At 41.5% G+C, this 26,098-nt stretch overlaps 1 protein-coding gene across 1 annotated transcript in view; it reads right to left on the reverse strand.

Moving 5' to 3' along the window:
* LOC120529953 (agouti-related protein-like) overlaps positions 1–26,098 on the reverse strand; it is a 96,380-nt gene that overhangs the window by 29,091 nt on the left and 41,191 nt on the right. The window contains exon 3 of the mRNA XM_039754157.1: positions 15,376–15,452. Coding sequence (XP_039610091.1) covers positions 15,376–15,452 — 77 coding nt within the window. The remainder of the gene's footprint in view (positions 1–15,375; positions 15,453–26,098) is intronic.

Raw genomic sequence — 26,098 nt, forward strand, 5'->3', positions numbered from 1 at the left:
CCGCCGGTCTGTGTCCGGGTTGGCTCCACAAGAGGTAGATAAATGTATTGGTACCCCTCTACAAAATTAAGACTCCACTTTGCATTGGCAGCCATCATTCTCATTTCTGCCACGTCCAATATCTTCACTTGCTGTGCTTCCTTCATTGTCCACGTCAAAACACCATAAATCAATGGCTGGTCTTACCACTATCTTATACACCTCACCTTTAACCTTCACCTTAATTCTTCGATCACACAATATCCCCGCTAACCTTCTTCCAATTGTTTCATCCACACTGCAGGCACTCTGTGGGTTATCTAATTCTCCATCCTGGGCTACCACTGATCCCCAATATTCAAACTCATACACTCTTTTCAGTAGCTGTCCCTGAAAGCTAACTTCTGAATCCTTTATCATCATAAAACCTCAGCTATTCTATCTTATATTATCTTCAATCCTCTGTCGTTCAAAGCCCTTTTCCATTCTTCCAACTTCATCTCCATTTCCATCTGTCTGGTGCTACACAACACGATGTCATCAGCACAAAGCCACCACCAGGGGGGATTGGCCTTTTACTACACAAACCAACACATCCATAACCAGAAGTGATGAGTTCAAGAAGACCCCTGGTGAAGATCTCCTCTAACCGGGGTCCTGTCTGCTACCCCAATACTGCTTCCAACCTGACTTCTCAGTCCCTCATACATCTCGTGGTCAATCTTCACACACTTCTCTTTCAGAATGAAAAGCATTAAAGTCATAGAAGACATTATGGACGCACAACAGTCTTCTTTGACTACTAGAACACCTGATAGTCACATTTCAATTGAAAATGCTGACCAAGTTCCATTAAGAAGCTTGTGAAAAGTCAGACAAATGCTGGACATGTACAATGCTCCTCAAGCGTGACTGGACCCGAACAGTTAGGTAGGTTTAGAGATAGAGGTTGTCAAGTTAGTTAGGGCTGAACCATCTGTACTTGTCAAAACGTTCCTTTAGGGTGTACTCAGTTCCGTGCCCGAGCATATTTGTCCGCATGTAACCCCCCAATGTCTAGTTCGTTTTGACGAGGGTGATTGCTTCATGCCGGGCCAACCATCCCATGTTCTGGACTGCGTGGACAGGGTAGGCTCGAGTGTGGTTTAGTAGGATTCGGGAACAGTCTGATCGTTAAACTTGCCCAAGGGCGGAAAACAGACGTGATGTCAATTTTCATTCGATACCATTTCAGTTCAAAACAGATTTTAATTCTTCACCTTACAGATGACCATGCATTGTAGTTGGCAAGAAAAGCTGCAAACTCCACCCTTAACATCATTTGCCTCCGTAAAAATCTTTTTCGCACATGCAGCACGATTGACAACAACACACTGTGCTGCACACTCAGTAATTCTGCAAGAGGGTGGAGTGTAACCTGTCCAAAATAAATGCAAAATAAGTTGTAGCAGTGCCTCTGGAGAACTCCATTTCCCAGGAGGATGAAGGGGATAACCTTTATGGATCAGTGAAACTTGCAGGGACAAAAGAGGCCGGTGGGAAAGTTGAAAGGGGTCCTGATGGAGCAACCGGAGATCAGTGTAACCTGTCCAATGTGTCATCTGAAAAGTTCATTGTGCCTCTGGATTGTTTCCCAAGAGGATGAATGGACTATCTTGCACCAGCCTGTCGTGTGTATAGTTGTGGATTAATCCTTCAAAAGCAAATCTCACCCCTCACCACTCAGGACTACTGCTAGGACAAGTTCACTCATTTTCTATGGAAGCTGTTCTCTGGATTGTCATCTTCACACCAAACCATTTCATCCACTTTTGCTGTACTGGACTGGATAAGGACGTTGTCGTGAGGGTTTATTGTTGTGGTTCATAGTTATGTTACAACTGGATCACCGTAGAGGAAAGGGGAGGTTTGTCTGATTGTTGTTGTTGTGTATTGGGTTTTCAATCTAATATATTATTTATTTATTTGTTGGTTTTGTGTCTCTACCTGTGAGTGTGTGCGGGTCGAGCCAAGGCTGGATGCGTTCCTGGAATCTCCACCTAAAAAAGAAATAAATCACCGTTTTCTCGACGGTGTGAATCTTAGTGACACCGGACTGCTACAAAGTAAAATCTATCTATCCATCTTTTTTTCATACAGCATCTTTCATATCTATCTATCTATCTATCTATCTATCTATCTATCTATCTATCTATCTATCTATATATCTATTTATGTATCTACCTATTATATAGTGCCTTTCATATACAATATACAATACAATTTATTTTTGTATAGCCCAAAATCACACAGGAAGTGCTGCAATGGGCTTTAACAGGCTCTGCCTCTTGAGAGCCCCCCAGTCTTGACTCTCTAAAAGACAAGAAAAAACTCCCCAAAAAAAATTGTATGGAAAAATGGAAGAAATCTCGGGAAAGGCAGTTCAAAGAGAGACCCTTTCCAGGTAGGTTGGGCGTGCAGTGGGTGTCAAAAAGAAAAAGGGTGTCAATACAATACAATACACAGAACAGAACAAATCCTCAATACAGTATAAAAATAAAAATTTTAGAAGTACGGAGCAGAATTTAACAGTAGACGATATCACATAATAAGATTTGGATATTTTTAGTCCTGGAGACCTCATCCATCAAGCTGCCTCCCCGATTTGGCCATTCCATGGCTGAAACAGAGCTGGGCCAGCCAATCTGATGAAAGGACCCCTCTTTCCCATGATTCCTGCGATCCTCCATAGGCAGGCAAAACAACTTGGCAGGTGGGCCGTGGCACCAAGTGCCACATTTGATACCATGTCATATCTATCTATCTATCTATCTATCATATAGTGCCTTTCATATCTGCCTGTCTATCTATTATACAGTGCCTTTCATATCTATCTATCTATTATATAGTGCCTTTCATATCTATCTATCTATCTATCTATCTATCTATCTATCATATCTATCTATCTATCTATCTATCTATCTATCCTAGCTGTATTGCCGTGGCTTTGCCCACATAGTAATGAAACAGAACAAACTTCAATAGACGTTGGCACCAGAGATGGGGGACTCGAGTCACAATTTTCAGGACTTGAGACTTGCTTGATTGAAGTAAGAAAATGACTTGACTTGACTTTGACTTGAGAGTAAGTGACTTGAGACTTGACTTAAAGTGGAAGACTCGACATTGACAATGACTTGAACTTTTAAATATAATTTGTGTAATAAAATAAAATAATTTAATAAAATAATTATGACTCAGCAGCACCATAATTGGCGCCTGCGCCCTTAACGCTGCACAACTCAAACCGTGCCAAACATGGCAGACTATAGTCGAGCTCCTCATATAGTCACGTTTGGCTATAAGGACTTTGAACTAGACTGTACTAACAAAAAAAGATTTGCCAGATGCAGAGAATGCAACGCGAGAGTATCAGACACGACAACCACAACATCAAATTTCATCCGGCACTTCAAAAACCACGAGGAAAGGTAAGAAAGTCGAATTCTTTATAGTCAAGTTAATAAAACGATTACTAATTAATTCAATTAATCTTTTCTGTTTGTCATAATTTGGCCTTGGTTGCATGTTTTTTTATCAGAAATGTGATGATCATCTCATAAATAAAACTCTATGACGTTACCAGTGGCGTAGCCACATTTTAATGTTGAGTGTAACTTGAAATGAAAGGGCTTCTCGATATGACATGTAAACTATAATGTCTATATTAAATGTGCGCATTTTCAAGCGTTTGTATGGACTGACTGCGTGTGGTTAGTTGAATGGCAGCTCGTGTAACGTTATACTGCATGAAAATCTAAGATGAAAGCGTCGGTGCAATCACTTCTCCTGCAATAACTCGTTCAAAACTTTTTGGTCATACAGACAAGAATAATTTCATCGTTCGAATCGGTTACGTTAAGTGTCTATAATTTTTTTGTGTACACTCACAATAACAACAAAATGTTGTGTGCTGTATAACAATGAAACCAGTTCAAATAGAAAACAAATATGTCAGATTATATATTATGTATGAAACGTGTATATTGCGCGTCCACCGCAGAGATGACGATTAAGCTTCATAACTTCATCACTGGGCTTCATATAATGGATATGTATGGCACCCCGAAGTTTGAATTTCCAAAATGCAGTTTAACTGCAGCTTCAGAAGACTTTAAACGATTCCAGCCGAGGAGGAGGAGTCTTATCTAGCGAAACAATCGGCTATTTTCTAAACAAATGGACAATTTATTTACTTTTTAACCTCAAACGCTGGTCTTGTGTTGTCTCTGCGCAGTCTGTGTGATTCGGGTAAATACAGTTTTAGATTGCAGTAAAAGTGCAGACCCAGTGTTTACACAGTTAACATGTATAGAAGCTCAAATGCCCTTTACAAAAAAAGGTAAAAACAGCATTGCAGGATGTTTTTGACATTAAAGATATAAAAGAGATTGTTGTTTTTTTGACATCTATTAACTGTATTTACCCGAATCACACAGACTGCACAGAGAGGAGACAAGACCAGCGTTTGAGGCTAAAAAGTATATACATTGTCAATTTGTTTGGAAAATAGCCAATCATTTCGGGCTTTCTGAAGCTGCATTTAAACTGCATTTTGGAAGTTCACACTTCGGGGCGCCATACATATCCATTATATATAGACAGAAATCCTGAAATGTTTTCCTCAAAACAAAAAAAAAAAACAAAACAATTTCTTTATGACTGAGGAAAGAAAGACATGAACATATCGGATGACAAGGGGTGAGTACATTATCTGTACACTATCTGTACATTGTTGTTGTCAAAGTAAACTAATCCTTTCAGATTGAATTGCATTATCCATTTTAGACTGGATTTCTTAGTTTTAAACATTTTGTGTAAGCAACACAATTTTATTTTCAGATATTAATGTAGCACAGATATGCATATAATTTAAATATAGCAATGCAAATAAGATACATAATATATGTATATAAGTTCATCTTTTCTGTAAGAATTTTTCTGTGCAAAAATAAACGTATCGAAAATGTAACCTCTGTTTGTTTTAGTACTGCAACTTGACTTGACTTGGCTTGAAACTTATCAGGACTTGACTTGACTTGCTTGGTTTGTCTTAACTGTGACTCGAGACTTGATGGTTAACACTTGAAACTTGCTTGGACTTGATCATATGCGACTTGTCCCCATCTCTGGTTGGCACCGTATCTGATTATGTTCAGCTCTGACGGGAGAGTATTCCCCGCGTGGGGAGGAAAGCGCATGGGTGTGATATCTCTGGCAATCAGCAGCTACCCTCTTAAAAACACGTAGCTCTGATCTGTCTCTCAAGAGTGTCAAACATTACTCTTTAACAATCTCTAGATGATAATGTCTGCTAAACAAATGTATCGCTAGCTAAGAGGAGGCAAGGTGCACTCCAACACAAACATAGAACTCTTTGGGTGGAACTCAAAGCATTGTGTCTGATGAAGAGCAGGCAGTACTCCTCCTCTTCCTAATACCATCACTATGGTGAAGCAGTGAGTGAGTGAGTTTTCTCAGTAGCAGGGACAGGGAGGTCAGATCAGGTTGGGGAACATGCACTGGTACAGTGTGTTGCCAAACCCACCACACGATGACACAGCTTGGGATTCTGGTTGGCAATGGCAGAGAGGTAGTCCAGTCTCTCCCTCCGGAAATGACCCTCTATCTGCCGCTGCCAAGTGTCACTTGGGCATCCCAATGGCCTGGTGCAGCCACTCGGGTCCTCAGCAATGCGCTGGATCACCCTCAGGTAATCACGCCACATGGCCATAGTGACGTAACTGACACTCCCTCACAATGCAGGTCATGTGCCTCATTCGGGACACCAGCGGTTCCCAGGGACCCTCTGAAGAGACACACATGAAGGAGTCCAGTCCAGTCCAGTCCATGTCTCACAAACGGGAAGCACCAGGACTCTAAAGACTTTGTCCTTTTGCAAAGATATGAGGAGCGCCACACACCCCTCTCCAGCGACCTCATGACCCCCCAGTGCTCTCCTAATCTATCTGCTGACTGTCAGAATTGAGGGAAGGATGAATTCATCCAAATACAGAGATGTCATTGAAGAAAATTAGATCTACATGAGAGGAATGCCAGGAGGAAACAGAAAGAACATCAGGGCAAAACTAAAGTTTGCCCATGAACACCTAGGCAAAGCCCAGGACCAATGTGCTCCGGACAGAAAAGGCAAAGATTGTGCTATTGGACCATGGTATCAGAAAAGCATGTAAAAATTAAAGATGGCATTTGAACAGAACAACAAGATGCCAGCCTGGGGTAATGGTGTTCCTTTCAGCAACTCAATGACCCCAAGCATACAGCCAAGACAATGCTGGAGTCTCTGAGTGTCCTTGAGTGGCCCTGACTTCAACCCATAGATTATGCATGAAGAGACCTGAAGATGGCAGTCTAACAAATCTTTAGAGGATCTGCCAGGAAGAATGGGATAAAAACTGTCCAAAAGCCAGGCGTGCCAAGCTTGTCGAGACTTGAACAAAAGCTGCCAAAGGAGCTTCTACAAAGTACTGAATTGATGGTCTGAGTATTTCTAGGAATGAGAGATTTCAGTTTTGATTTGTAATATATTTGGCAAGGCTTTATGAAAAAATCTTTTCACTTAGTCATAATGGGTTATTGAGTGTAGACTGATGGGCAAAAATCGCAAATTTATACATTTAAAATTAAATCTGCAACCAATAAAGTGGGCAGAAAGGGGGGGGGGATCTGAAGATTTTCTAATTCTTCTTGTCACTTAAATGGGAAGGTAAGTACACCCCTTGAGACGCTTCTACTTTTTGAACATATATGGACATATCAAGATCCCATCTTCATTGAAACAGTCCCTTTAGATGAAAGGGGGTGTAATTGAGAAAAGCACAATGATGTATATTTGACCTTGCCATAATTTATTCAACATTTTATGAACTGATATGCCATTTCTGTCGGTTACTGTTTCTGTTCTGGAAAAAGTGAAGTGCACCTTTTGGCTCTTACAGCTGGTACGGCCCCCACATTTCATCTCACTGTCTCATAGTCTCTGATGCCAACTGGCTCAAAGTTCTTTCCCGCTCCTCTATGCAGAATTCTTTCAGCCTTGTGATGTTTTGAGGGGTCTCCTCCATCCACAGTCCATTTCAAATCCACTCCTCCTGAGCATCTCGAAGGGGTTCAGATTGGGCCTTTGACTTGGTCATTCCAGAACTCTTCATTTCTTTCCTTTCAACCATTTTTTGATGGATTTACTGGTTTTTTCAGGGTTATGGATATGTTGTAAGGTCAACTTTTGGTTGAACTTTATTCTCCTGACAGATGGTCTTCTATACTCCTCAAGAACACTGTGGTAGTGGATAGTATGATGGTGAGCTGCCCAGGCCTTGATGCAGCAAAGCAGCCCCCAAACCAGAAGATTTCCACCACTGAGCTTTGCAAGGGGGCTATCAGGTTCTTCTGCTCCAATGCTGTCTTTAGTTTTCACCAAACATGTCTTCTGGTTCTGTGGTCAACTAACTCCATCTGTTCGGTGTTTGTGGGCAAACCTGACGTTCTTTCTGTTTCCTCCTGATACTCCTCCTTCTAATGGTAGATCCGTGCACTTTGACATCAACAGTAGCAACAGGTCTACGTGGAGGTCCCAAGATGAAACTCTGGGTTTCGTGGAGACCTTGTTCAGCATCTTGTGCTCAACCTGAACTTAGGTGGGTGGCCTGGCTCGGAAAAAAAAAACTAGCAGCTGTTTGTTGCTGATCTTCTCCACTTGCAGGTGATCTTCTGGACAGTGAATTAGTTGTTTGGAAATCTTTTGAAAACACCTTCCAGGCTTGTTAACAGCCAAAACCTTCTTTCTGAAGGCTTCAGAGAGCTCTTATGATCTTGGCATGGTGTGAACACACATCAACAACAAACAGGACGCCAAACTAAATATCCGAGGTTCGAATAAGAAGACGAGCTCAGGCAAGATCCTCTCTACTGAAGTTCTAATCATTTGCACCGGAATCAAATCTGAGGTCTTTGAGGTAGTGAGAAATGAAGGGGTGCGCTTGCTTTGTCCATATGCAGAATTTGCAATTAGAACATTAGAGCACTCGAGACGAGAACAGGCCATTCAGCCCAACAAAGCTCGCCAGTCCTCTCCACTTATTTCTTCCAAAAAAAACCCATCAAGTCGAGTTTTGAAAGTCCCTAAAGTCTTACTATCTACCATACTACTTGGTTGCTTATTCCAAGTGTCTATTGTTCTGTGTGTAAAGAAAAACGTCCTAATGTTTGTGCAAAATTTACCTTTCACAAGTTTCCAACTGTGTCCCTGTGTTCTTGATGAACTCATTTTAAAGTCCTGGTCTCGATCCACTGGACTAATTCCCTTCATCATTATAAAACACTTCTGTCAGGTCTCCTCTTAATCTTCTTTTTCTTAAACTGTAAAGGCTCAGCTCTTTTATTCTTTCCTCATCACTCATCCCATGTAGCCCTCAATCAGCCTAGTCGCTCTTCTCTGGACTTTTTCTAGTGCTGTTATGTCCTTTTTGTAGACCAAAACTGCACACAGGACTCCAGATGAGGCCTCACCAGTGCGTTATAAAGGTTGAGCAGAACCTCCTGTGACTTGTACTCTACACATCAAGGCGCTATATAACCTGACATTCTGTTAGCCTTCTTAATGGCTTCTGAACACTGTCTGGAAGTCGATAGCTTAGAGTTCACTACGACTCCTAAATCCTTCTCATAAGGTGGACTCTCGATTTTCCGACCGCCCATTGTGCATTCAAACCTCACATTTTTACTTCCTATGTGTAATTCTTTACATTTACTGACATTAAATTTCATCTGCCCAAGCCTGTATGCTATCCAAGTCCTTCTGTGATGATATAACGGATTCCAAATTATCTGCTAATCCACCTATCTAGGAATCATCTGCAAACAGCAGATTACAAGAAGTCAGTATGACCTCATGTATATCTAAAGATTTTGATTAAATGAAGAACAAATCTCTTTATGTCCACATATGTTAAAAAAGAAACAGCGTTTCACGGGGTGTGCTACTTTTCTACATTTGCGTATGTGCAGTGCCCTTGGGTCTCACCAATGGTGCCTATAAATGAAACATTTCTCTCTACTATAATAAAAAAAAATCCTGCGACCAGACAAGACTTTTTGGAAGATTTTTTCAAGTCCCGTGAGTCCGAGACTTTGGCCATGAGATGTTTTTCAAGTCCCGCCCTCCTCTCAGCGATATTCAGCCACGCCCACAGCCCTCTCACCTCTCATTGGTGTGAATGCTTTTGACAGACACAGTTCCTGCTCTCTCAGCTCTTTTAAATTTTAACGTTTTCCTCACTTTAAGTTCCCAATTAAAGAAGACGCATTATGTCCAAATCTTATTGAAGGATTTCATCCTGAAGGGTTATCAACAGAAGAAATGGGTACATGGGCAATCTTAGCACCGAGAAACGATAAAGTCAAACGAATTAACGCCAGAATTGTCGATCAGTTACATGGCAAATTGGTTAAATGCGTATCAATAGACTCATCTGAAACAGTTGGTGGTGATAGTGTGGAAGATGAAAACTTACAATATCATGAAGAATATCTACAACCGTTAACGCCGTCCGGTCTTCCACCAGCCGAATTACTGTAGAAAGGAGGATGTATCCAAGAAAGGTAATGTAGTCCATCTTCACTAATGACATTAGACATCAAAGGAGATCTTGATATGCCTTTCATATTAAAATGTTAACAGTTTCCTGTTAGAATAGCTTTTGCAAAGACAATTAACAAATCATGGAGCTAAACATTCAAAAAAGTCGTTTTATTTAATAGAGAGAAAGAAACGAAATTCATTCACGATGAAAGTCCAAACACAGAATCAAATTTCAATGCGATATTGCTGAAAATTTAATTCAAAAAATAGTTTTTTCTGAAGTTTCAGTATTTGGTGTTAATTTCAAAGCCAAACAGAACAAAATCGTATTACGCAACGAATAACTCTAATGCAACATGAAATATAATTTACATTCAAATTATTACATGTTAATATTTTTTAATTACTCACTGTAATGTAAAATAATTAGTAAATTGTACATTTGCAAACCCATACGCGAGCGGCAGAACCGCAAAGAGGCTAGTGTGTAGCGTATGCAGGGGGGCTGGTGAGTGAAGCGAGCAGGGGGCAAAGCCCCCTAGTTATTATTATTATTATTATTATTAAGTCTTTGGGAATGTGGGAGGAAAACGTTAGCACCCTAATCAAATCCATTAGGAATATACAATCTGCACACAGACTGGATCTGAACCATTGAGGAAGCTTCACTCTCCTCTGTGCCGCCATGGTGCCTTGTTCTTCTCTTTATGCTACTAGACCAGGACTGCTGGGAACGAGCAACGCTGAAGGAGTAAACGAGAAAAATATCTGCAAGGCCTAGCAAACAAAAATTAAGAAGAGACAGGATAGAAGGGTTTAACATCAGGAAGGACAATGATAAGGTGGCCGTCACAAGTTATTTTACCAATAAGGATGTGGAGCCAAGACGAAAACCCATTGAGAGTAAACGTCACACAAGTGTCAGAGAGTCCCGTGAAAGTCCTCCTCATGTGTCACCTCAGGGACCATCTTATCTCAAATGAGACTTGTGAATAGGAGCTGACAAGCTGCGTCAGAAATGAATGCCGTTTTCTCATCGACACTTAATGTCCAGGCCTGTGACATTCTTAGAGATAAGGCAAAAAATGCGCAAATGTGATTGTGGTGAGGCCACTTAAAAGCAAACAGCTTTCTGTTTTACTTTGATTTTCCAGTTTGGACTGACAAGAAGGGATTTAGGTTCAGTACAGGGCAGGCGTTGGGCTGTAAGACATCAAGAAGGAGAACACTGCAGTACTGGGTCAACATCACTAAAGGGTCTTAGGGTTCTTAATTGGAAGATAATTCCAGAATACGTCATTCCAGGAAACAACTGTGTACTAAAGTGGCAGTGGGGAATTACGAGTAACGGAATATCAGTCCTCCAGACTGACGGGGGCAACAGTGAGACCTGTCATGCAATATGAGATTCCGTTCATGCCACTGTAAAGGACAGGTGACAGGGGGTCCTTAATTTAGGGGATCTGGGGATCATTACAGGAAGTTCCAAACAAACAGCGCCTGGGATGTCATAGGCTAGCACTGACCCACAAAGTCAACCAAGAGTGCCGAGCTAATATATAAACTGCTCCAAAAAAATGAAAGGAACACTTTGAAAAGACATCAGATCTCAATGGGAAAAAATCCTGCTGGATAACTCTACTGCTATGGACTGATATGGCAATGTGTTAGGAACAAAAGGACGGCACATTGTCTGATGGAAATGAAAATGATCAACCAACAGAGGGCTGAATTCAAAGACACCCCGGAAACCAAAGGAAAAAATTGATGCGGCAGGCATGCAGGCGAGTCCATTTGGCCGAAATGTCATTGCAGCAACTCCAAATCATACTTAATAGTTTGTATACCCCTCACCCCATTGTGCTTGTATTCATGCCTGACAACGTCCTAATGAGACGATGGATGGCGTCCTGGGGGATCTCCTCCCAGATGTGGACCAGGGCATCACTTAGTCTGAGGTGTCGGATGGACCGAAACATAATGTCCCACCCAGAGGTGTTCTATTGGATTGAGGTCAGGTGAGTGAGCATGGTTGGCAGTCAATGGGATCGATTCCTTCATGTTCATGTTCTCGCCACATGAGGCCGGGCATTGTCGTGCACCAGTTGGAACCCAGGAGCCACTGCACCAGCATAGGGTCTGACAATGGGTCCAAAAATTTCATCTTGATACCTAATGGCAGTAATGGTACCGTTTTCTAGCCTGTAGAGGTCCGTGCGTCCCTCCATGAATATGCCTCCCCAGACCACTGACCCCCCACTAAACCGGTCATGCTGAACGATGTTACAGGCAGCATAATGTTCTCCACAGCTTCTCCAGACCATTTCACGTCTGTCACATGTGCTCAGGGTGAACCTGCTGTCATCTGTGAAAAGCACAGGGTGCCAGTGGTGGACCTGCCAATTCTGGTATTCTACGGTAAATGCCAATCAGGCTCTACAGTGGCCAATAGAGGACGTTGGGCCCTCTGGCCACCCTCATGAAGTTTTTTTCTGATTGTTTGGTAAGAGACATTCACACCAGTGGCCTGCCTGCTGGAGGTCATTTTGTAGGCTCTGGCAGTTCTCATCCTGTTCCTCTTTGCCCATAGGAGCAGATATCGGTGGGTCCTGCTGATGGACTATGGACCTTCTATCCTAGAGCAACTGCCTGTCTGTCTCAAGAAGACTCCTCCATGCCCTTGAGACTGTGCTGAGAGACACAGCAAACCTTCTGGCAGTGGAAAGCATTCATGTGCCATCCTGGAGAAGTTAGACTACCTGTGCCAGCTCTGGACAGTCCAGGTATGGCCTCATACTGTCAGTTGTGACACTGACCATAGCTAAATGCAAAGCAAGTGACAAAACATGTCAATGGCCTCCCTCCAGCTGTTAAACCATTCATTCCTGTTTTGGGGGTCGTCCCAATGTTGCCCCTCTAGTGCACTTGTTGTTCATTTCATTATTATATATATTATTATATATTATATATATATGAAGACTGTTCAATCAGATTCCGCACTTTTATATTTTTGTTGGAAACGGTGAAGGTGTGAGGAGTAATAATTGGGCATTAAAAAGTTGGGATGACATTGGGAAAATTGCATCGCAAAGGAATGTGACAATGTAGAAAAGTAATGTAATTTGTTTTTAAATTCTTAATAGAGTTAAAAAAAGGTACAGAAACTTTTTGAGCATCCCTCGTATATATAAAGTACCTCGGTTTGTGAGCATAATTCGTTCCGGAAACGTGCTCGCAATCCAAAGCACTCGTATATCAAAGCGAATTTCCCCATAAGAAATAATGGAAACTCAGAGGATTCGTTCCACAACCCAAAACTATTCATATAAAAATGATTAATACAAAATATAAAGTAAAATACATAAAACAAATTAACCTGCTCTTTACCTTTAAAAGGAATCATGGCTGGTGTGAGTTTCTAAACTCAAGTGGGATTCCACCCAACAGGACGACACACTGAAGAGCGTCCCAAAGCAATCGCAGTCTCCCAGCGCTGTAGCAGTTCGCTGTATAAGAGCTTCCAAAAAGATCGCGGACATGCTATAAGCGCCTGTTGTCAATGGGTCATACAAGGAACATTATAAAGATTCTGCTACAATAAATAACAGCGCTGTTGCTGCTTCAAGCTGAATAAAGCTGGTGTTAAAGTACTGAGACTCAACTTCGTGTTTTGGGGAGCAAGATGGGGACTCGCACTTCACAGCGAACACACACACAATCACAATGCTGTAGTAAACAGAGAGACGCGCTGGGCGAGCGAGATAAGGAGAGAGAGAGAGAGAGAGAGACGCGCTGGGCAAGCGAGCGAGCGAGATAAGGAGAGAGAGACGCGCTGGGCGAGCGAGATAAGGAGAGAGAGAGACGTGCTGGGCGAGTGAGATAAGGAGAGAGAGAGAAGAACCATCAGCTCAGTTGTGATCACATGACGCTCAGCAAACAAAGTGTTTCCATACTACTCATATTGCAAGACATAGCTCGTTTATCAAGTCAAAATTTATTAAAAATTTTTGCTCGTCTTGCAAAACACTCGTAAACCAAGTTACTCATAAACCGAGGTTCCAATATATATATTGTCAGGGATGCCAGGGGCAACGACCCGGCCGGGACGCCATCAGGGACCGGAAGAAGGTCAAGGCCCACCCTGGATCACGTGGGGGCCGCCTTCCTGGTTGCACTGGGGGCCACGGGTTGAGGGCATGGAAGCCCCACCCTGTTGGGGCCCTAATGCCTTGGGGACCTGTTGCCTCAGCACTTCCGCCACACCAGGAAATGCTGGGGGGAAGACTTAGAAGGTTACCCGGAGAGCTGCCGGGAGGACAGCCGGCACTTCCGCCACGCTGGGGCGTGGCCAAGAGGGGAATGCCGGGAACCACCTGGAGCTCATCCGGGAGAGTATAAAAGGGGCCGTCTCCCTTCATTCAAGGCTGGACTTGGGTGGAAGTAGGACGAGGCACGAGAGAGGTGTGGAGACGGCCCGAAGAAGAGGCATTTGTGGCCAGGACTGAGTGTTTGGGGTATTGTGCATGAACTGGGTCTGAGTGACCATTTATAATTATTGTATATATTTGTAAATAAAATACGTGTGGTGGTGACAAACAACATGTCCGCCTGTCTGTGTCCAGGTCGGCTCCACAATATATATATACAGTTTAGCACACCCTGACTATAGCTGCTGATTAACTGTACAGACTGCATCTCTGTTGTTAGTCATTAGCAGTAAAACATAAGTGACATGATAGTTAGAATTTGTTACTAACCCTCACCTATTCTGTTTCTCTTCTCGGTACTCAAATGTGGCACTTGATGGCAATGCCCACCTATCAAGTCATTTTGCCTGCCTAAGGTAAAGTCATCTCTGATGGAGGATCGCAGGAATCGTTAGGTGGAGGGGTCCTTTCATCAGATTGGCTTGCCCAGCGCTGTCTCAGCTGTGGAATGGCCAATAGGGGGAGGCAGCTTGATGGCCGAGGTCTCCAGGACTCTGAACAAATCCAAATCCTATTATGGGATATCATCTACTGTTGAATTCTGCTCTGTACTTGTAATATTTCTATTGCACTATGATATCGTATTGACTGCGGTGGGCTGGCACCATGCCCAGAGTTTGTTTCTTACCTTGCCCCCTGTGTTGGCTGGGATTGGCTCCAACAGACCCCCATGACCCTGTAGTTAGGATGTGGTGGGTTGGATAATGGATGGATGGATGGATGGAATATTGTATTGAGGATGACTTGTGTTCTGTTCTGTGTATTGTATGGCATTGACCCCTAGTTTCTGAACAGCCACTGCATGCCCAACCAGCCTTTGAAAGGGGTCTCTATTTGAATTGCCTTTCCCGAGGTTTCTTCCATTTTTTCCCTAAAAGGGTTTTATTTTGGTCTTCTTAGAGAGTCAAGGCTGGGGGGCTGTCAAGAGACAGGGCCTGTTAAAGCCCATTGTGGCACTCCATGTGTGATTCTGGGCTATACAAAAATAAATTGTATTGTATTGTATTGTATTTGTTTAGCAGATGCTTTTATCCAAAGTAACTCATAAAGAGGTCAACATAATCGAGTAAACACTGCCTGGGGTTCAAATTCTTGTTTCATTTCTTATTGTTATGCCATTTATTGTTTTTGTTGATTATGTTCATTAAGCTGCCTGTGTTACATCTAATTATATTTGCAAATTAAAGTTTATTTCACACATCGCCATTTGTAATAAACATTGCTCCATTTTAAATTTCAAGGTAATTTATCATTCAACTTATTACTTACCATGACTCTGTTGGGTTTCTTTTGCTGAATTTGCTTTCGGCCTGAAATCACGTTGGTTTTTATAGGACTGACGATTTCTACAAATAAACAAAAGGTACACATTGTGTTAACATCATGTTGAGTAACACTGAGGAGTCCATCCATCTATCCATCTATTTTCTAAACACTTGTGCAGGATCGAGTGCCAAGAAGGAACGATACCCAGAGTGGCTCCAGTCCACAGTGGAGAGCATGTTCACATACACTCACTCGAAGACGAAGAAAAAGGAAGTCATATTGTCTATTTCTGAAATCTTTTATTAATAAACAAGATTGTAGTAGGGAGGGTTGGGGATGCGAAGGATGTGAGTGGGGGCAGCAGTGACTGTTGATTCTCCTACAGCTGAAGCCACAATCTCCTTCCTCTGCTGCCGTCCAGCGCTTACACTCCTGCTTTAACTTTCCAAGGCTTCTCTTTTTTGTGGTTCCACATTAAGTACATAAGTTTAATATGTCACTGTGCTCTGTACAAAAAATATTTTATAAATCCACTCACATGCACAGCTAACACAAGGCCAGATTTAGCACACGGGGGCTCATCATTTAGAACTGCTAGGCAGGCATTAGAAGACAAGAAAGGGACAACTGCGAAATGGGCAACGTGTACTATTTCTGCGTGTCAGAGTCAGCATGACATTGGATCTTCTTTTCCTTGTTTAGGTGTAAGTGAGGGCCTGCACATGGAGAAAGAGTATAAAACTTTGGAACATTGCCCTGCACACCTTTGAAGAAGACGGACGGAGGGGAGATAACGTCATCCGATCCTGAAAATCCTTCCTGTGCAGCAATGAAAATGGCAGACTGCATAGATCGAGCTCCCACTTCGGTAATAGTCTTGGCATGGCTTCCTCGTCTGTTATGCCACGTAAACAGTCATTAAAGAAAACTCAGTTATTTCTCCTATGTGATTTCTTACCGCCGTATCACTAAGGCAGGGGTATCGCCTTTTAATATCATATCCATCTAGTTTCAGGTTATGTAACACGCCGCAATTACAAAAGAACTTATTCCAACCAGGGACCTAGCGCCCCCTGCTGTATAGACACATCCTCTCGCATCCTCCCCTTCATCTCAAGGCCTGTTAATATTTTGCACATCCGTGTAGCCGCAAAATGTCCACGTGATGCAAATTTCATCGGCGGTCATGTCGCAAGCATCTGTGACTGCATGCCGCCTTTATTTTTGTGTCCACAGGGTCTTGTGTGTGTCAAAAGGAACCCCAAAAAAAAACATAACTGCACGTATAAAAACACAAATAAAATACAGTCATAAGAAAAAGTTTGGGAAGCCCTCTTAATTCCTTGGATTTTTATGTATCATTGGCTGAGCTTTCAAAGTATCAACTTCCTTTTAATGTCTGACATGCCTAATGGAAACAGTAGGATTTCAGCAGTGACATTAAGTTTATTGGATTAACAGAAAATATGCAGTATGCATCATAACAAAATTAGAGAAGTGCATAAATGTGGGCACCTCAACAGAGATATGACATCAATACTTAGTTGAGCCTCCTTTGCTCCTTTGAGCCTCTCGATGCTGTCCTCCTATAGCCTGTGATGAGTGTCTGGATTCTGGATGGAGGTATTTCTGACCATTCTTCATACAAAATCTCTCCAGTTCAGTTCAATTTGATGGACAGCCTGCTTCAAATCATCCCACAGATTTTCGATGACATTCAAGTCAGGGGACTGTGACGGCCATTCCAGAACATTGTACTTCTTCCTCTGCATGAATGCCTTTGTAGATTTCCAACTGTGTTTTGAGTCATTGTCTTGTTGGAATATCCAACCCCTGCTTGAGTAACTTCAACTTTGTGACTGATGCTTGAACATTATCCTGAAGAATTTGTTGATATTGGGTTGAATTCATCTAAACCTCGACTTTAACAAGGGCCCCAGTCCCTGAACTGGCCACACAGCCCCACAGCATGATGGAACCTCCACCACATTTGACAGGAGGTAGCAGGTGTTTTTCTTGTAATGCGGTGTTCTTCTTCTGCCATGCCAAGTGCTTTTTGTTCTGACCAAATAACTCAATTTTTGTCACATCAGTCCAAAGCACTTTGTTCCAAAATGAATCTGGCTTGTCTAAATGAGGATTTGCATACAACAAGTGACTCTGTTTGTGACATGAGTGCAGAAAGGGCTTCTTTCTCATCACCCTGCCATACAGATGTTCTTTGTGCAAATTGTGCTGAATTGTAGAACGATGTACAGATACACCATCTGCAGCGAGATGTTCTTGCAGGTCTGTGGAGGTGATCTGTGGTTGTCTGTCACCATTCTCACAATCCTGCCTCATATGCCACCCCTCTATTTTTCTTGGCCTGCCAGACCTGCTGTGTTGGTTTAACAGCAACTGTGCCTGTGGCCTTCCATTTCCTGATTCCATTCCTTAGAGTTGAAACTGACAGTTTAAACCTCAGAGATGGCTTTTTGTAGCCTTCCCCTAAACCAGGAGACTCAACAATCTTTGTTTTCAGATCTTTGGAGAGTTGCTTTGAGGATCCCATGCTGTCTGTCACTCTTCAGAGGAGAGTCAAAGGGAAGGAAGCACAACTTGTAATTGACCACCTTAAATACCTTTGACCACTCATGATTGGACACTCCTGTCTATGAAGTTCAAGGCTTAACGAGCTCATCCAACCAAGTAATCAGCATTGAGCAGTGACAGGCATTCAAATCAGCACAATGACAAGGGGACCCACATTTGTGCACAGCCAGTTTTTCACATTTGATTTAATTTCATACAACTAAATACTGCGTCACTAAAAATCTTTGTTCAGAAAACACCGCAATACTCCTAGGAAATGAAAGACATACCACTGATATCTTTATTGTTGAAATTTGAGTTAATTATTATGCAGGCTGAGAGGGGTTCCCAAACTTTTCCATATGACTGTATTGAACAACGTGGATAAAATGAAAACAAAGCAGTTCATAAGAATGCAGTACTGGTGTATGAGACGGTGTGTCAAATTACCGTTTTTGAACTCCTACAGAGTGCATGTCACGATTCTTTGTCAGAAATCTCAAACCCACAATTTCTGTTTTTCTTATTAGATTGGATTAGACAATAACTTTAATTATCCCATGAGATAAATTCAGTACCAATTTCCCAACATACTTCCCAATATTCAGCACCAATATGAAAATAACATTACTAAGAAACAGCGGGCATGAATTCACAAGACGAAGATCTTGTCAAGCCAGCCTTTCAGATTTTCATGAACAGTCCATCGCTGTCGTCAACAAAAGCAAAGCATGCAACCAAATTTATGGAGACTTTTAAAAAGCCTTTGACTCAGAGCTGTAGGCATCAGAGGTATCTTACAAAACTAGAGATGAGCTGGGTTAACCGGCAGAAGACAAAGAGTACAGAGAAGAGGAGAATGCAGGAGGTCATCAGTGAAGTGCAGTCATCAATGGAGTCCCTCATGGGTCTAAAACCAATACAGTGATGGCCAAAAGTTTTGAGAATGACACAAATGTGAATTTTCATAAAGTTTGCTGCCTCAGTAATTTGCATCGATTCCAGAATGTTCTGACAAATGAAAGCCCCTCATTGGCATGAAAATGAACTTCATCCCAAAAACACCCCTGCATGTCAACCCTACCACAAAAGGACCTGCTGACATAATTTCAGTGGTCCTCTCATTAACACAGGTGAGAGTGTAGATGAGGACAAGGCTGGAGGTCACTCTGGCACAATGATTGAGTTAGAATAGAGAGGTGAAGAAGGCTTCAGGGCACCCAAGAAAGTCCAGCAAGCGCCCGGACCATCTCCTAAAAGTGCACCACCAGGGCAGAGCTTGCTCAAGAATGACTGGCAGCAGTCAGGTGTGAGTGAGGCGAAGACTTTTGGAGGATGGCCTGGTGGGTGTCAAGAAGGACAGCAAAGAATCCAAGAAAAACATTAGAGAAAGACTGATATTCTGGGATTGAACTGCTGAGGACTACTTGGGTCAAGTCATTGTCTCTGATGAATCCCCTTTCTGATTGTTTGGGGCATCCGGATAAAAGAAAAGGTGAGTGGTGCTCCCATCAGTCCTGTGTCATGCCAACAATAAAGCATCCTGAAACCATTCATGTCAGCCAAGGCAGTGCAAGGCTCACTCACAATTTGGCCTAAAAACACAGCCCTGAGTAAAGAATGGGACCAAAACATCAACTGAGAGCAACTTCTTCTAACCATCCAAGAACAGTTTGGTGACCAATAATGATGGATAAGTGGCCCGGAAAACAAACCATCAAATTTTGGGATCCATGGCTAGGAAACTCCCAATTGAAAACTTGTGGTCAAATCCTCAAGAGGCGGGTGGACAATCAAAATCCCACCAATTCTGATTTTGTAATGGGCTGCCGTCAGTCAGGATTTGGCCCAGAAGCTTACTGACAGACAGCTTGCCAGGGTGAATTGCAGAGGTCTGGAAAAAGAAAGAAGGGCCAACACTGTAAATATGGACTCTTTGCATAAACTTCAAGTCATTGTCAATAAAAGCCTTTAAAACTCCTGAACTGCTTGTAGTTCTACTTCAGTATACCAAAGAAACATCTGACAGAAAGATCTAAAAACAATGAAGCAGCAAACTTTGTGAAAACCAACACTTGGGTCATTCTCAAAACTTTTGGCCACGGCTGTACTTTTTATGATTTAAATTAATGACATTGATTAGTAAAATTGTGAAATTTGCAGATGATAAAAAATTTGGATGAACACCTGGCACTGAGTAGGTAGCAAAAATAGTTCAGAAATACCCGGACAAGTTTCAGAACAGGGCAAACACTTGACTTGGAAAATGCAGTTTAATGGAGGAAAGCGGAAAAGTGCTACACGTGGGCAAAAGGAACCAAAAGGAACATCAATTATAAATACAAGATGGGAGACACTGAGCTACTGGAAGCAACCTCTGAAAAGATTGAAAGGTTTTAGAGGGTTATATAACACCCTGATGTATGGAGTACAAGTCACAGGAGGTTCTGCTCAAGCTTTATAACACACTGGTGAGGCCTCATCTGGAGTCCTGGGTGCAGTTTTGGTCTCCAGGCTACAAAAAGGACATATACGTCCGACTATACTTCCTTAGAAGGCTGGCGTCCTTCAACAATAAGATGCTGCAGATGTTCTATCAGACGGTTGTGGCGAGCGCCCTCTTCTACACGGTGGTGTGCTGGGAAGGTAGCATAAAGAAGAGGGACGCCTCACACCTGGACAAACTGGTGAGAAAGGCAGGCTCTATTGTAGGCACAGAGCTGGACAGTCTAACATCCGTGGCAGAGCGACGGGCACTGAACAGACTTCTGTCAATCATGGAGAATCCACAGAACAGGATCATCTCCAGACAGAGGAGCAGCTTCAGCGACAGACTGCTGTCACTGTCCTGCTCCACTGACACACTGAGGAGACCCCACACTATGCGACTCTTCAATTCCACCCGGCGGGGTAAACGTTAACATTATACAAAGTTATTGTCTGTTATACCTGCATTGTTATCACTCTTTAATTTAATATTGTTCTTTATCAGTATGCTGCTGCTGAATTATGTGAATTTCCCCTTTGGATTAATAAAGTATCGATCTATCTATCTATCTTAAAGCTATATAGTGCCTTCTATCTATCTATCTATCTATCTATCTATCTATCTATCTATCTATCTATCTATCAGCTCTAGAGAAGGTCCAGAGAAGAGCGACTGGGCTGATTCAGGGCTACAGATTTGCACAGAGACACGGGTGGTTGTAGAAAACTCACAAAAGCTTAAACGTGCTCCATGACAAGTCAGAGATGACAGTTCTGCCAGGAGCAGAGAATGTCAGAGAGAGAGAAAGAGAGATAAAAGCAAAACAATCAATTCCAAAGCTGACAGGCGCTGCACAAGGCTTTTAAGTTAGCGGAGTACCGCATGAGAGGTTTATCACGCCTTATGGCACAAGTGAGAAGGGTAAGGAGCAATGTGAAGGTAGACTGTGTTTCAGGGGTTTTCTCAGGGGCGTCTGTGTCCTCTGGGGGTGTGATCACACCTCCAGCTTACAATATATATATATATATATATATATATATATATATATATATATATATATATATATACACACACATATATATTGTCACACACACACGCTTGAGGAGCAGCTAATGGGCTCAATGACGCGTGATAACACAAAGAAAGTGGGTTTTGTACAGGGCAATGATGTCTCTCTCTTTCTTGTTCAGCAGAAAAACAGAAGAATAAAATGCACCATTTGAAGAGTGGCAGACGATTGCCCGGTGTGGGATGAGTAGATATTATGCACAAACAAAACGTATGAACAGAAAGCAAGAATTGATCCTACAGTGCTGAGTGTCAACTTCAGCATAGGATATTTTGAAAACTAAAAAACTATCAAAAAAGTTTCAGATAAAAAAAATTTCTACATACATTTTTCTACAACTTTCTCGCTTTGACAGTTTAAAAATCCAAATAAAACATAGACCTCTCCAGTGGTCAAAAGTTTTGATATTAATTGCTGATTTGGTGTCATATACAGTTATCCCTCGCTATATCAGCTTCACTCCATCGACTTTAAATGTAAGCATATCACTCCATCGCGGATTTTAAATGTAAGCATACCTAAATATATATCGCGGATTTTTCGCTGCTTCGCGGATTTCTGTGGACTATACGTCTTTTTACTTCCTGTACATGCTTCCTCAGTTGGTTTGCCCAGTTGATTTCATACAAGGGACGCTATTGGCGGATGGCTGAGAAGCTACCCAATCAGAGCATGTATTACATATTAAATAAAACTCAATGATATACGCGTGGTGCTTGATTGTTTGCTTTTTTCTCGCTCTCTGACATTCTCTGCTCCTGACAAGCATTATTTGAAGATAAGATCTGTTTCCATTCTTTTAATTGTGAGAAAGAACTGTCATCTCTGTCTTGTCATGGAGCACAGTCTAAACTTTTGACTAAAGGGTGTTATTTCATGTCTAGAGGGCTCTAATAATGTTAACAGTGTGGGAGAGTTTATAAGGGCTTAAAATATATAAAAATAACTACACAAACATATGGTTTCTACTTCATGGATTTTCATCTATCGCGGGGGGTTCTGGAATGCAACCCCCGCGATCGAGGAGGGATTACTGTAGTTTTATATATTCTTTATTTATAAATATTGTAAACAATACAGTTAAACAAATTATACATGATTTTTAAACAAAATTAATTAAGAAATAGTACACAAAAAAATTAAACATTTATGTCACTTATTTCTGCAGATATAAAGAGTTAAAGTTAAAATTTTGATTTTTTCGAAATTTCGAAAATTGCCGCCATTTTCAAAAAGACATAATTTCCGGCTTTTTGCAAGAAAATTGAGGCCTGCGACAATCAGCATTATTTTAGTGGGAAAATTTCCTATAGGAAACCCTACCTTAGAAAAGTACAGGGTAGGCCATTTATATGGATACATCTTAATAAAATGGGAATGGTTGGTGATATTAACTTCCTGTTTGTGGCACATTAGTATATGTGAGGGGGAAAACTTTTCAAGATGGGTGGTGACCATGGTGGCCATTTTGAAGTTGGCCATTTTGGATCCAACTTTTGTTTTTTCAATAGGAAGAGGGTCATGTGACACACAAGAAAAACAATGGTGAATAAAGTTACGTTAAAACCAAGCACACCATTGTTTTTCTTGTGAAATTCCCAATAAGTTTGATGTGTCACATGACCCTCTTCCTATTGAAAAAACAAAAGTTGGATCCAAAATGGCCAACTTCAAAATGGCCACCATGGTCACCACCCATCTTGAAAAGTTTTCCCCCTCACATATACTAATGTGCCACAAACAGGAAGTTAATATCACCAACCATTCCCATTTTATTAAGATGTATCCATATAAATGGCCCACCCTGTATATCAAAAATGCCAGAGTACATGAAAAACTAAGCGTCATAGAACTGTACGGATCTTCAACTAAATTGTATGCCTACATTTAAATCCTATTGGGTATCATGTTTTTCTTAACCCTAGGTGAAGGGCCCGCCAGAGATCCTGGCCTAGGGGTCCATGTTAGAATGTGGGGGCCATGCATTCATCCATCCATTATACAGTACAACCTGTTATATCCTAACTACAGGGTCACTGGGGTCTGCTGGAGCCATTCCCAGCCAACACAGGGTGCAAGGCAGGAAACAAACCCCAGGTAGGGCATATATATATATATATATATATATATATATATATATATATATATATATATATATATATATATATATATATATATATATATATATATATATACACACACACACACATAAAGACTTGTGATCATGATCATGTGGCCGGTGGTCATAAACCTTCCACCTCCATACAGAAAGATATTCCTCAAAGGGGTTCAGGAAGGGAGGGTATGGTGGCAGAAACAATGAGGACACCCTCGGGTGTTCCGCAGACCATTCTGTGACTGCAGTGGAGTGCTGGAATGCCATGTTATCCCACACCAATCAACTAACACAAAGCAGCTGTGTGTGATCTCGTGTCAGTTGACATGTTTTATTTGTATTCTATGGTTTTTACAGTCTGTTTTAGAAAGGGTCTCGCTTGCAATTTAGCAAATTGTCATATCTCAGTTTTGAATGTCAATGAATTAGCAGTTGTGGTGACAGTATGTAGGCCTCTGAAAACGTAATGCTGTGACGTTGGTGGATTTTGAAGGAGACAGGAATCCATGAATTTTGAAGTGTTTAGTCACTGAATGCATTTTGTATGAAAGCAAAGAGAAATGCTTAACAGTTTGGCCCACATAAGCTGACATTGTGGTGACTGGATGAAGAGTTTTGAGAAACAACTTCAGTATTGCAGAATTTGTCTTAGCAATTGAAACAAACTGTAACTGTAGTTTTAGTTTTTATTTTATAAAATTAATATTTATTTTTGTTTCGTTCTAGTTCTAGTCAGTAGAGTCAACAGTTTTTACTTTTATTTAGAAATGTATTTATTTAAAATTTCAGTTTTTATTTTATTTAGTTCTGGCCTTTTAACATAATATTAGTACAATTTTATTTATTTTTTTTTTTCTTTTGCAAGACCACAAATGCCGGCCTACACATACTGTATTTCAATGCAAGTTATGTTTCACTCAACAAAATACACTCACCGTTCATAATGCCATTAAACACAATGCTTGACTATCGATGAACAAACAGATGAAGTGGCCTAATGAGTGTAGTCGGCAAGATCAAATGCTTCAACCCAAGAAGCCAGTCTGTGCCAGCATGTTGCTGTTAAACTTTAAACGAGCACGCATTTCGAGAGATGTTTTCATGTTGGAACGGCGTCCGTCGCACAGACAGCCACACAGTTTAAATATTCGCTCGACGAACGTCTGTGATGCACAGATGAGGTCCTTGGCCACTGGCGCAAGCAGACTGTATGTTGCTGTTCTCTCTTTCTCTTCTAAGCTTTATTCTTGATTTCCTCATTTAATGCACTTAAAATCGTTGCATTATGTTGAGCTAAATGAGCCCTCAGATTTGTAATATTTTTACCATTAACTACAAACTCACTCTTTTTCTTCTTCTTGCATGCTTCATTTGCCTTTATTAGTATAAGCGCTGCAATGAAACGTTTTCCACACGTTATTTTTTCTCTATCTGCCCGCAAACATCTGTGCAAAATTCGTCAACTGCATGTGCTTACGGCTTCAACCCGACGAATCCAATGTGCTCAACAAACAAACAGCGGTCCTTTACGGAAGTGCCACCACGTTGTAACGGGGCTACATAATAATAAGTATTTGTTTCTTGTCTGTGCGGAGTGCGTTTTGTTTTTATCATCCCGTTATATGTGCGTCAGTAAATGTTGTCCCGTAAGCGAAGAGGGGAAGGATGATGGAGGGAGGCCGCAACCTGTTAAACTCACCAGATACATTCAGTATTTAAAAAGAGGAGTGAAGGCGAGAAAGAGAGAGGACAGAAATCGAGAGGAGAAAGGAGTCAATTTACCCATTCATTTACAAAGTCCGCATTGCCGATAATTGCTTATCATTGCTTTAGTCCACTGCTTGCTATTTCAACATCACGACAGCCAGTGCTGAGTAATCCCGGGGTTTGGATTCATCCCAGCCATTGGCAGGATTTTTCACAGTGAGGTTATTTTTGTTTTCAGGACGGAGCACAATTACACTACAACTAGTATCAATACCGCCGGACTTTATTTTGGGCTCATTTATCACCACATTTTCAATCGCTGTGTTTGCCTAATCTGTGTTTGTATTTGTGGTCCGTGTTTCTATTAATTGTTTGTTTAGATGCAAAGGGAGTGTTTTTGTAAATTTTGGTATATTCGTATTTTATATAGTAACTAGCGACTGGGAGCCCGATCGAATCGGGCTATAAATTCTACGTTTGTGAAATCCACATTATTTCTGCAAAGAATTATTTGTTTTTTAAGTCCTTGAAGTGATTTTGTTATCATGGCACTGATCTGTGCTTAAAATAGACCTTTTCGGCCGATGTAATGAAGAGCTTCCTGTTTAAACGGGACTGCGAGACGTGAACTCAGCTCTTCGGCGCACCTCATTTGATTTTTTTCCGGCAAACAAATTTTCAAAACAAACCCTATTTTACGACTCTAATCAGAGTCGGAGTAATAATTATGTCGGCGAGGTCATTTTTGATCAGAGATCTGCTAAAATTTAAA

The sequence above is a fragment of the Polypterus senegalus genome, chromosome 5 (assembly GCF_016835505.1).
Source record: "Polypterus senegalus isolate Bchr_013 chromosome 5, ASM1683550v1, whole genome shotgun sequence".
In the NCBI taxonomy this organism is placed as follows: Eukaryota; Metazoa; Chordata; class Cladistia; order Polypteriformes; family Polypteridae; genus Polypterus; species Polypterus senegalus.